We start from the raw sequence: 12739 nt of genomic DNA, 5'->3' as shown, positions 1-12739 counted from the left end.
CTAATAATGACGCGTGAATCCAAATGGTTTGTTTTGTTTCTTTTTGACAAATGAGCAGTTAATTTTGAAAGACCTGTATTTTTTTTAAATCAATCAATTACTAAAATAATCAATAACTGCAGTCCTACTATGAACCACTAAAAAATATTTTTAGGAAAGCACAGTAAAATGCATGACAACGACCATGCAACATTCTGCATTTATTTGTTTGTTTGTCTGACAATAATAAGACATGAATATTAACCAGTGTGACCTTTCATAATGAGGTCACACTGCTGTGGGCGTCTTCTAAACGTTTTAAAGAAGCCTAAGCAGAGTTTCAGCGGCTCCAGCAGGCTGAAGCTGACTCAGACTCACTGAACGTTTCAGGCTTTGAGTTGTAAGTTGTAACTGGTTGTTGTTTCAAATTGGGCTTCAAATTTTAGTTCTACGTCATGCAAAACAAACACAAGTTTGAAAGAGCTGCCTCACAGCTTCCAGTCAAGTCAACACCAAAATGCAAAGAACTGTTTTTTCGTGTGAACAGTAGTAACTGAATGAAAACAAGGCTCATGAAAAATTCCACACAGCTTTCAGATTTCATACTTGGTGCCTACTTTGACGGTGGGACTTTCAGGTACTTATATTTTACTATTGTCATGTCTCTGTATGTGTTTATATTTGGATCTAACCTCCTGCTGATTGTGGTTATCTGTGTGAACAGAAGCTTACATGAACCTATGTACATGTTTCTGTGCAGCCTGTTTGTGAATGAGCTGTATGGTAGTACAGGGCTGTTTCCGTTCCTCCTGCTTCAGATCCTCTCTGATGTTCACACTGTTTCTGCTCCTCTCTGCTTCCTGCAGGTTTTCTCTGTCTACTCTTATGGAAGTATAGAGTTTTTAAACTTAGCAGTCATGTCGTATGACAGGTATCTTGCTATCTGTTGTCCTCTGCAATACAACGAACTGATGACATCTAACAAAGTTACTAAACTCATTGTAGCGGTATGGTCACCACCACTTCTTGTGAATTTCCTGACACTGCCTTTGATCGTTCCTTTAAAACGGTGTGGAAACATTATAAACAAAGTGTACTGTGACAACCATTCCATCGTGAAGCTGGCCTGCTCTGACACCACACTGAATAACATCTATGGACTCACTGTTAGTGCCTTGTCAGTCTTTGGGCCTTTAATTGTAATCCTGTACACCTACACGAGGATCCTGAAAGTCTGTTTTTCTGGATCCAAACAGACTCGACAGAAAGCCGTCAGCACCTGCACGCCTCACCTCGCTTCTCTGCTCAACTTCTCCTTTGGAGCCTGCTTTGAAATACTGCAGAGCAGATTTAACATGAACAGTTCACCAAATATGTTGAGGATATTTCTATCACTTTACTTTCTGACATGCCCACCACTCTTCAACCCTTTAATGTATGGACTGAATCTCTCCAAAATCCGTGTAACATGTAAAAATCTTATAACACATACAATTTGTTAGTATGAACTAATACATTTTGAGATTTTTCTTTATGTTATTGGACCATTTTATCTAACTGTTTAAGTATATAGTGTATAATAGTATATAATATACTATTATAAGTGCTATAAGTATATTTACTCATACTGAACTCCAACCTGATTTAGTTTTGTTAATACAAACTCAGAATTTATTGTACTAAAGTAAAGCTGTATGAAACTTCTGTGTATAACTTTAAATTGTTTATAGGGTCAACAAAATTTAAAAGCATTTTTTTCACAGTCCTGGTGACACATTTTTAAAAGATATATTTTTACAAAATGACTCCTGAGTTCATCAAAATATATTTTAAACCTATATTAAAATGTACGTTTTCTCCTTTAATCCTTCCTGTCGTGTTAATTTACAACTTAAAACACTCATAAATATTGTGTTTTACATCTGATTGCCCCAAGGCCTTATGACATCCTCCACACTATGCACTTGAACATATAAAAGTGATCAGCACCTCTTTCAGTGAATTTTGAGTGATTTAATCAACTTTGTTACACCTGTGGTGTTCCCAGTCAAAAGTGATCGCCATAGGAAATGAATGGGAATGAATGGGAGTGGGCAGTCAGAGGAGAAGAAGCACGTTGGATTTTCATGAGTAAAGCTGCACTACCACTGGCATCTGGGGAAGAGAACACCATTGGGACTTTAACACATTTAGAACTGTTTTTGGGGCACTGTAAATAAAACGTACTGTGTCCAGTCAATGAGAGACCGATGCCGATGAGAGACAGTGATCACACCCACAAACTACACCCTTTTTGGCTCCTACCTCAAAGCACACTGTGTTCTGTTGATCTTATGTGCTGCACAATAATGTTTAATATTTAGTATTTACTGTCATATTCCCATATATCATTGTGATGTTGTTTATTCTATTACTCTTGTTCTCTTCTGCTTGTTTTCTTTTTTCTTTCTCAACAGGTGATCCAGGTGATCGATAGATGCATTTTTTTTAATTTTTTTTATTTATTTATTTATTTTTTTTCTGCCCATTCTGTTGGTTTTTGTTTTTTGCCCTTGTCCCTCTTCTCAGCTGTTTCTCTTTCCCTCTTTCTTTCTCCCCTTCTTTCCCCCAGTCAAGTCTGTCCCGTATTCAGCAAGTGAAAATAAAATAAACAATAAAAGGTGAATCAAATGGACCATTACAGCAAGGCTGGGATGGTCAATTTGGTAAAGTAAATCCGTTGGGCATCTTTCTTTGCCTTTAGACAATAATTCTGATGGCAAAAGAGCCAAACGGGACAGGCAAAAAAAAAAAAAAAAAAAAAAAAAAAAAGAGAGACCGATGCCTGGGTCCTTTCTTCCCGCTAACCTTGACATTTCAGGGCTCTAGAGTGAGACCAATTTTTCAATGGTGCGACTAAAAAACATCCTAGTTCGCACCGGTGAGACCAACTGTTTGAGTAAAGAAAAAAAAAAGGAAAAGTTTCCGCAACTCTGAAAGTCTCCGTGTGGTCAACAACAGACACACATTATGCCCCTATCGTGGTCTAAACCAATCAGATATAGTCAAGGGCGGGACCTCTCTGATTGGCTGTGGTCCAGTTGAAAGTGCAGGTGGATAGAGAGAGGTGAGTAGCTTGAATGAAGCGATAAAGCTCAAAAACTATTTCAACAACCACCAAACAGCAAATAAGAGCAGGTAAACGGATTCCACACAAAGACACAGAGCGGACCGACGCCTCAGAATCAGCGTTCTCTTTCTCGGCTTTCTCACCCGAAGGACTGTACACGGACACGCCGACAGCCGACAGCTCACTGATTCTGATGTGTCGGCGGGTCCGCACTTTGTGTTTCCGTCTTTTTTGCGCTAGAAAAGTGCACATGTAAAACTGCGGTTTTAAGTGATGCGGTTGAAAAACAAGTTGGCAAAAAGTTGGTCTAGAGCCCTGCATTTGAGCCACATGTTCAAAAATGAGGAAAAGTTTAGTATGAAGCTTTAATAGTAGTAGTATAAGCTTTGCTCAGTAATTAAGCATTCCTGATGAACCTCTTTCTACACAATCATGTTTAGCCAGTTCAGCCATGAGCTCATAACCCCCCCCCCCAAACACGAAAGACATTGAATAAAATATTTCTAGTGGCCTTCAGTGGATAAAGATGTGTGTCATGAACCAACAGGTTCGTCCAGGAAAGTGGACCCAAAAGTGCAGACAAACACGGGCGAGGAATGCTTACAGTGACATTTATTTAAAAAAGGTGGTCTAAAGTGACAAGGGGGCCCAAAAAGGCTGGTTGCAGGAACGAGGAAGAGGTCAGAGAGCCGAGGGAATATTCTGTAACAGAGGGAGAGGTAGTTAAAATCGGAAGAGAAAACTAGAGCTTAGAAACTGGAGAATAGTTCGCCTTACTGTGCCAGTCCGGGTTAGTATCACTGAGGGGAGGGGAGAGAGGTCCGTGGAAAGCATCTGGAGGCTCTCAAGCTGAAGAGGGCAGGCGGGCGAGCAGGCTGGGAGACAGGGACTGTCTCCCAAGTAAGGTGAAGCCAGGGTTGAAACTCCGCTGAATGAAGGGAAGACAGGAATTACTGCAAGAGATAAATCACACAAGGAAAACCATGAAGGGAAACGTCATTTACCACCGAGAAGAGTTGAACAAACTGGCGAGGAGGAGCCGGTTGAGTCAGCTGAAGTAGGTCTCCCACTGATTGCTCGCAGCTGAGGCTCAGTTGAAGCCCTGAAGGGATGGCTCAGCAGCCACAGAAGGAAACCCCCTCCATGTACTCCCACGGACCATGACAGCGTGAGAGAATATGTTTCAGCCTGCACCACTTGTGCCCAAATTAAGAGCCAAGCTCAACCATCTTGTGGTCTCCCGCAGCCACTCACAGTCCCACACAGGCCCTGGTCTCACGTCACACTTGACTTTGTGACCAGTTTACCTCCTTCAAAAAGATTCAAAAAGATTCCCACAGCTACAAAGACAGCTAATCTTATGGTGGAACATGTTTTGGTGCTCCTTGAACTCCCTTTAAAAATGGTGTCAGATCGTGGTCCCCAGTTGGTGTCTCAAGTGTGGAGGACTTTCTGTAGCACGCTGGGCGCTAAGGTTCGTTTGAGCTCTCTGCTCTATCCCATAATCCTCCTTCTAACACACGTGCCCAGGGTAGACTATGTCTTTTTGAAGCCTCCCTCGAGTACCAGACTTCATGTTTCCAGCTGTGGAGCAGGACCTGGGCTTTCCCTCCATCCATCATCTACAAAAGATTAACTGAGTATGGGAATGCACCAGGCTAGGGCTGTTCGATATAACGATATATATCGGATGATGATATAAAAACGTCTATTGTTTCATTTCACGCTATCGTTTGTTTTGTGGTGTCGCAAAATAAACTGTTTACAGCAATATTTTTTCATGGTTTTGATGGTCACTGTAGTGGCTATGTTAATGTCTTAAAGTTCTCTCTTTCTGTTATATTTTATATAACCACTATGGACGGACAAGCACCTGTTTTTATGCGTTGTCGTTAGCAACAACGATGGTAGCACCACCGTGTGTCCGCTGGTTTATGTTCCACATAAACCTTTCACAATAAAGCTCAAGATCCTGTTGAGACTTTTCAAAATAAACTAAATCACGTGAAAGAGCAGATTATTTACGGATGAGAAGTAAAAAAGAGCCGCCAGGTGCTAAAAAATAAACCTTAGACTCAAACGTTAGAACAGGCTTTTCCCCACAGCACGCCGTGTAATAAATACTCACAAAGAAAACGGCGGCCGTTACAACTTATGTCTAAAAATGTATCGTTTCATGCATCAGTTAAAACACTCGACTCCAGGTACATGACGCGCAGCTGGAAACACTTCACGCAAGTCGAGCTGCCCGAGATTCACAGAATTTACAGAAAATGTTACATTTTTGTGATTTATGTCGTTATCGGGACGATAGATGTCTTATATCGGGATATGAGATTTTGGTCATATCGCCATATCACCAGGGTACTGTGGCAACGCACGGCTGAGCAGAACCATTACCTGCCAGATCGGAGGGACCCTGGCCTCATGGTACACACAGGGTCAGAAGGTCTGGATGTCTGCAAAGGTTATCACTTTAAATCTATTTTCTAGGAAATTAGCCCTCCGGCTCATATGAAACATCAGTGCTTAGTCCTACAGCGTTTAGTCTCAAACTGACTGCGTCTCTGAAATTCGTCCTACAGTCCACGTGTCCCAGATTAAGCCTTTCTGGTGCTCTTCCCTTACAGTCATCTTCTTGTGCATTAATCCTTTGCACTCACAGTTTTTTTTAAAGAGTTTTTACAAGAATTAGCTTATTCCTCCACAGTGTGTGACAAAATCATGCTTTACAAAGGAGTTTTCTTTCTCTAGGCAATATCAAAGCAAGTTGCTTAACTGCAATTTTTAAAAAAAAGAGTCCTGTAAGACTTTCTGTATTTTTTTTTACATGTAAGACCAAAAATACTCTTTGACTTTCAAATGGTAAATGTACTGGCTCTTATACAGCCCCTTTCTACTCTAAGCCCACAAAGGGCTTTACACAACTTGCCTCATTCAGTCATGAACACCTATTCACACAAGCACCTCTTTCTATGTTCTTTCTATCATAAGTGAGTTCTAACATTTCCACCAGTCTTGAAATAGACAAAAACAGAAGCAAAGAACTGAATGAAAGCATGCACACTTAGACATTTATTGGGGAAGATGATGTGATATTATATGATATAATAATAATAATATAATATATATTATTATCTGTGAGCTCATCCATCTATTAAACATTCTCACAATAGCTCCTGCACATAATCTTTAGCACACTGCAGATGGGCAGAGGGCAGACAGTGTTCTTTGTCCAGAGACATTGCTTTCTCCATACAGCACTGCCATGGACACCAGTGCTTTTCAGATCTCTCTTAAAGCTGGATCTATGAACAGTGGGCAAGAGGGAGGCCTTATCTTCTTAGGAATTACTCAAGGTTCGTCTTTACATCCACCAGGTGACTGGAAACCCTTCTGAGAATTTTATTACCATTTTTTAAACACCCCAATAGAAAATCTTCTAACATTTGAAAATGTAATATCATCTACTTTTGTAAATTTTCCCTATTAAGCAGACACTTAAGAGTGACACTAGTGGATGTTGAGAGATTAAAGAGTGAACATTCAGGATGAGACTAGCAGTGATGTAACCACAGACTTAAATGTGAGTTGTGAGTTGAGTGTTTAAAGTAGCTACCAGTGGGAGTAAAGGATACTGCTGGTTAGCACATGATAAAGTTGATAAACAAATGATAAGGTTACCTAGGCAACTAACACCTCGCATGTTTACTACTAATTGTCAGTCAAAACATGATGAGCAAACAGCAATTTACTTTATGTTTGTATTTTAGAGTTTGTTGCTAAGTCTCTCCTATGAGGATAATGATAGCCTTGAATTTCCTCTTTTTGAATTTCGACTGACTGTGGCTTAAAGTTCAAACTCTTCAAAGATACTTTTGCACATTTAAATCCTGTGGAGTAACGCTATGTCCAAGTTACTCAGAAATCAGATTTTTCATAGTACGATACATTTTCTCAAAGATTGCCGTGAAGATCTAACTTCATTCAGTGTGCTAAAAATGATCAGGACAAGTAAAATACTGATTGCAATGCTGTCTCGTATACTAAAGTACAGACATGGAACATGCATTACGCACAACTAAATGTACATTAATGGGTAAACTGGGATGACAAAGTACACACAGCTATTTTATGTTTGTTATCAGACTTTTACAGATGTTGCGGATTTTGGTCATTTTCAGGCCGTACATCACAGGATTGAAGAGCGGCTGGCATGTAAGAAAATATAATGATAAAAATATGCGCAGCATGTTTGGCACATTTTTCATATTAAATCTGCTCTGTAAAATTTCAAAGCTCGCTCCAAAGGAAAAGTTCAATATGGAAGCCAGGTGAGGCGTGCAGGTACTGACAGCTTTCTGTCTCGTCTGATCAGAACCAGAAAAACAAACCAGCAGAATCTTCATGTAGGTGTAAAGAATGAAAAGCAAAGCACCAAAGATTGTGCTAAAAGTAGCAAGGAGGCCATACAAGTTGATCACAGTGGTGTCTGAGCATGCCAACTTCACAACAGAGTGTGTGTCACAGTATACTTTATAAATTGTGTTTCCACACAGCTGCAAACGTGAGGTCAAATATAACAAGGGAGCCATTGCAAAACAAGGATAGAACCACGTTGCAGCTATAAGTATGCCGATTTTTTTTGATGTCATATGTGTGTTGTATTGCAGAGGACAGCAGATAGCGAGGTACCTGTCGTAAGACATGATGGCTAAATTTAAATATTCTACAGCCCCATATATATGAACACAGAAAACCTGCAGGAAACAGATACCGGTAGAAACAGAGTGAACATCAGAGAGGATCTGAACCAGGAGGGACGGAAACAGCCCTGTACTACCATACAGCTCATTCACAAACAGGCTGCACAGAAACATGTACATAGGTTCATGTAAGCTTCTGTTCACACAGATAACCACAATCAGCAGGACATTGGAACCTACAATGAAAATATATAAAGCAAGAATAACAATGAAGCACAAGTTAGTTACACGTCCTGTGTCAAAATAGCCAGTAAGGGTGAAAAAGGAGACCTGTGTGGTGTTTATCATCATTGTTCTTTGGATTTAGAACAATTGACTGGTTCATCTAAAAAATTATTAAACTATCTTTTGTTATAGAAGTGAAAAATTAAATATGTTCAAAGTTGGAGTGAAATGGGCCATCATACAACCTAAATATCAACTACAAAGGAAGATAAGTGAGTGTAATAACACTGAAGAGTTTCATTTTCAGCTTAAAAAGTAAATAAAGGTTAGTTCAGAAATAAGTCACAAAAGATTTGTGATGTTGTGTGGTTTTGATCATTAGCCTGCTGTGCTGTGGCTCCTGTCCCAAGTGAGCTTAAACTCTACAGGCAGCTTCTTAAAAAGCTGCCTGTAGAGAGGTGTGTGTGTGTGTGTGTGTGTGTGTGTGGGGGGGGGGCGTGTTCTGGGGAGCTTGCAGGAGTGCTCACAGACATATTCAACCTGTCCAGCCTGCTTCAAATCCACCTCCATCGTCCCCATACCCAAAACTCCAACCCATCTAGCCTCAACGACTACCGCCCAGTAGCACTCACCCCCATCATCACTAAGTGCTTAGAGCAGCTGGTCCTAGCACACTTCAAATCCTGTCTCCCCCCCACCCTGGACCCCCACCAATTCGCATACCGTCAGAACAGGAGCACAGAGGATGCAGTCTCCATCGCACTGCACTCTGTCCTCTCACACCTGGACAACAACAACACCTACGCCAGAATGCTGTTTATAGACTTCAGTTCAGCGTTCAATACAATCCTCCCCTCACAACTCATCAGGAAACTGACAGACCTGGGCATCAGTTATTAGGTATTACAGGTACTGCACTGCAGTGGTTTGTATCATATCTATCTAATAGACTCCAATTTGTGCATGTAAATGGAGAGTCCTCTTCACACACTGAGGTTAATTATGGAGTTCCACAGGGTTCAGTGCTAGGACCAATTCTGTTTACATTATACATGCTTCCCTTAGGCAGCATCATTAGAAGACATAGCATACATTTTCACTGCTATGCAGATGACACCCAGCTCTATCTGTCCATGAAGCCAGATAACACACACCAATGAGTTAAACTGCAGGAATGTCTTAAAGACATAAAGACCTGGATGGCCGCTAACTTTCTGCTTCTTAATTCAGATAAAACTGAGGTTATTGTACTCGGCCCTGAAAATCTTAGAAATATGGTATCTAACCAGATTCATACTCTGGATGGCATTACCTTGGCCTCCAGTAACGCTGTGAGGAACCTTGGAGTCATTTTTGACCAGGACATGTCCTTCAACGCACATATTAAACAAATATGTAAGACTGCTTTCTTCCATTTGCGCAACATCTCTAAAATTAGAAATATCCTGTCTCAGAGTGACGCTGAAAAACTAGTTCATGCATTTATTACTTCCAGGCTGGACTACTGTAATTCATTATTATCAGGATGTCCAAAAAACTCACTGAAAAGCCTTCAGCTAATCCAAAATGCTGCAGCAAGAGTCCTGACAGGGACTAGAAAGAGAGAGCATATTTGTCCTGTTTTGGCTTCCCTTCATTGGCTTCCTGTTAAGTCCAGAATTGAATTCAAAATCCTGCTCCTCACATACAAGGTCTTAAATAATCAGGCCCCATCTTATCTTAATGACCTTGTAGTACCATATCACCCTATTAGAGCACTTCGCTCTCGCTCTGCAGGCCTACTTGTTGTTCCTAGAGTATTTAAAAGTAGAATGGGAGGCAGAGCCTTCAGTTTTCAGGCCCCTCTTCTGTGGAACCAGCTTCCAGTTTGGATTCGGGAGACAGAAACTATCTCTACTTTTAAGATTAGGCTTAAAACTTTCCTTTTTGCTAAAGCATATAGTTAGGGCTGGACCAGGTGACCCTGAATCCTCCCTTAGTTATGCTGCAATAGACGTAGGCTGCCGGGGGATTCCCATGATGCATTGAGTTTTTCCTTTCCAGTCACCTTTCTCACTCACTATGTATTAATAGACCTCTCTGCATTGAATCATATCTGTTATTAACCTCTGTCTCTCTTCCACAGCATGTCTTTATCCTGTCTTCCTTCTCTCACCCCAACCGGTCGCAGCAGATGGCCGCCCCTCCCTGAGCCTGGTTCTGCTGGAGGTTTCTTCCTGTTAAAAGGGAGTTTTTCCTTCCCACTGTCGCCAAAGTGCTTGCTCATAGGGGGTCATATGATTGTTGGGTTTTTCTCTGTATCTATGAAGCGCCTTGAGGCGACTTTTGTTGTGATTTGGCGCTATATAAATAAAATTGAATTGAATTGAATCAGTTCCCTCATCTGCAAATGGTTACTGGACTTCCTGATCAACCGTCCCCAACATGTCCAGCTGCATAACCGCTGCTCATCTACAATCACAATGAACACCGGTGTACCACAAGGCTGTGTGATGAGCCCTTTCCTCTACTCCCCCTTCACCCACGACTGCAGACCTGCTGATGGTTCCAACACCATCATTAAGTTTGCAAATGACACCACGGTGATTAGCATCATCAGTGACAACGATGAGGCCGCCTACAGAGAGGAGTTGGATCATCTGGCTGAGTGGTGCGACACAAACAACCTGCTGCTTAACACCGAGAAGACCAAGGAGCTCATCGTGGACTACAGGAGGAATGCTGACCCACATCCACCCATCCACATTAAGGGAACGGCTGTGGAGCGTGTGAGCAGCTTCAAGTTCCTGGGAGTCCACATCTCCGAGGATCTCATCTGGACGACCAACTGCTCCAAGCTGGTCAAGAAGGCTCACCAGCGCCTCTTCTTCTTGAGGACTGTATAGTTATAGATCTGTATAGTTTTCATATTTATATCCTGTTCATATCCTGTACATAGCTTGTACACTCACTAGAGCCTGTACATACTATATCTATATCATTGCTAATATATATTTTGTAATATATTTATATTATGGCTGTTCTGGCTCCTTAAGAGTTACCACTCATGTTATGTAGTGTTATATAAGTTCATGCAATCTTTATTCGTTTCTCGCACACTGTTCATTTTATTTTGACATTCTACCGGAAGTGCTACTCCTCATTACTTCCTGTCTAACGGGAGAAGGACAGTTTGCTACTCCTGTGCCTGCCTATGCTGCCTCTTAAGCCAGCACAGTCTGTAAGTTGGCAGTAATGTTGTGTTTTACCAGTGAATGTTTAGCACTAACTGCCGTGTGTTGTTTGTGATATTTTGAGAAAATAAATTCACTCAATGATGTGCTTTATTAGTCATTAGCCTAGACGCTAATTAGCGCTAGCTAACTGCTAACGTTAGCTTGTTAGCTTGTTTCGTTCTGCTTTGCTTTGCATAGTAACAGGTCATAGCATCTTCTAATTGTAAGAATGTTTGCTTATATCAGCTCACACGGGATATTTTGTGTTTGTTTACAGTTTTACCATTCATCCATTCATGTATTTCAACAAAGCCATGCTATGCATCCAATCAAATAAATCCACCAGAAAGGAACAACGGTGTGGTTTTTTCTACATGGGATGATGGTTGTCTGTCTGCCTAGTTAACTGCGAGGGCAGAATAATGGCTAAAGCACTTCTGGATGGATGCAAACTGCATTTCATTGCCTTGTATTTGTGACATGTGCAATGACAATAATGTTGATTCTATTCTATGCTATTCTCCTTTCCTGTCACAGCTGGGGCAGCAGTCGTGTGGTGGAGTTAAATGAGGACCCAAGATGCAAGAAACGGCTAGATGCAGGTGAGCGTTTTATTTACAAGGGGTGAAACATACACAGAAATGAGGGTGGCGAGGTCTGCACGAAGACACAAACCTAAACTGGGAAAAACTAATAAACCTGGAACACGAGATGGAACAGAGAGAGACACGGAGAGATACCAACTAACGCAGAGAAACACAGACGACGCGACCAGGAGCACAGGCAGACACACACTATAAATACACACACCAGGCAATCAGGAAATGGCACACAGGAGGGGACACAGCTGGAACTAATGGGCATAACGAAACACAGACCTACAAAGTAAATCAGGAAACACACAGACTGTTTTACAACACAAAACTCGGGGACCCGAACAGAGGACACGCACAGGTAGGGCTGATACAACACTCAAGCACTAAACACAAGAACCAAATTCTAAGAACTAATACCAAAATCAGAATAAACACAAAACAGAAGGTGAAACCAAAAGGAAACACAAAACGCTGGGTCAAAATGACCCACAACCATGACATTTCCAGCACCCAGGGTACTTAGGAATCCCTTCCTTGATCTAGCTGCTTTAGCTAATTATAGACAAATTTCTAAACTTGTTTTAATTAAAATAATCTTGAAATAATATTCGTCAAATGGTTAACTGATCATTTTAAAAGGAATGGTTAATTTAAAGAGAGAATTAGAGTGCATCATAGAACAGGTAGAACAGGTAATTACCTAAAGATTGAGCTCATGGATACAAAAAAAGTGAAAACGAATTTTCTCTGAAGGGCAGCTGGCCTCTCCATTGGCGAAATGATGAGGAGTTCAGTCATTTGAGCTGGGCTCAGAGTAGAACCCCTACTTCTCTACATTGAAAGGATCTGGTTAAACTGGTTCGGACATCTGATAAGGATGCCTCCTGGGTGGCTTCTGGGGTATGTGTT

General features: G+C 41.2%; 1 protein-coding gene and 1 pseudogene across 1 annotated transcript; one reads left to right on the top strand and one right to left on the bottom strand.

Moving 5' to 3' along the window:
- Positions 1 to 551: 551 nt before the first annotated feature.
- LOC146372784 (olfactory receptor 6E1-like) lies at positions 552 to 2062 on the top strand. The gene is made up of 3 exons (XM_084951571.1): positions 552 to 1215; positions 1303 to 1442; positions 2027 to 2062. The coding sequence occupies exons 1-3, from the start codon at positions 552 to 554 to the stop codon at positions 2060 to 2062; spliced, it is 840 nt and encodes a 279-aa protein (XP_084807697.1).
- Positions 2063 to 7280: 5218 nt separating this feature from the next.
- Positions 7281 to 8145, bottom strand: LOC146372783 (olfactory receptor 4B13-like; annotated as a pseudogene).
- Between the last annotated feature and the right edge of the window lie 4594 nt (positions 8146 to 12739).

This window comes from Perissodus microlepis, chromosome 14, assembly GCF_051167445.1.
Source record: "Perissodus microlepis isolate ML-2025 ecotype Zambia chromosome 14, ASM5116744v1, whole genome shotgun sequence".
NCBI lineage: Eukaryota > Metazoa > Chordata > Actinopteri > Cichliformes > Cichlidae > Perissodus > Perissodus microlepis.
The sequence above is the reverse complement of the archived record's forward strand: the minus strand, read 5'-3'. Positions and strand labels throughout refer to the sequence as shown.

Excerpts from the sequence above, each read along its gene's own strand:
- LOC146372784 (XM_084951571.1), top strand. The coding sequence starts at position 552 with ATGAAAAATTCCACACAGCTTTCAGATTTCATACTTGGTGCCTACTTT. Across the intron at positions 1,216-1,302 it reads CACGAGGATCCTGAAAGTCT|CCTGCTTTGAAATACTGCAG; the intron begins GTTTTTCTGGAT and ends TCTCCTTTGGAG. Across the intron at positions 1,443-2,026 it reads TGAATCTCTCCAAAATCCGT|TCAAAAGTGATCGCCATAGG; the intron begins GTAACATGTAAA and ends TGGTGTTCCCAG.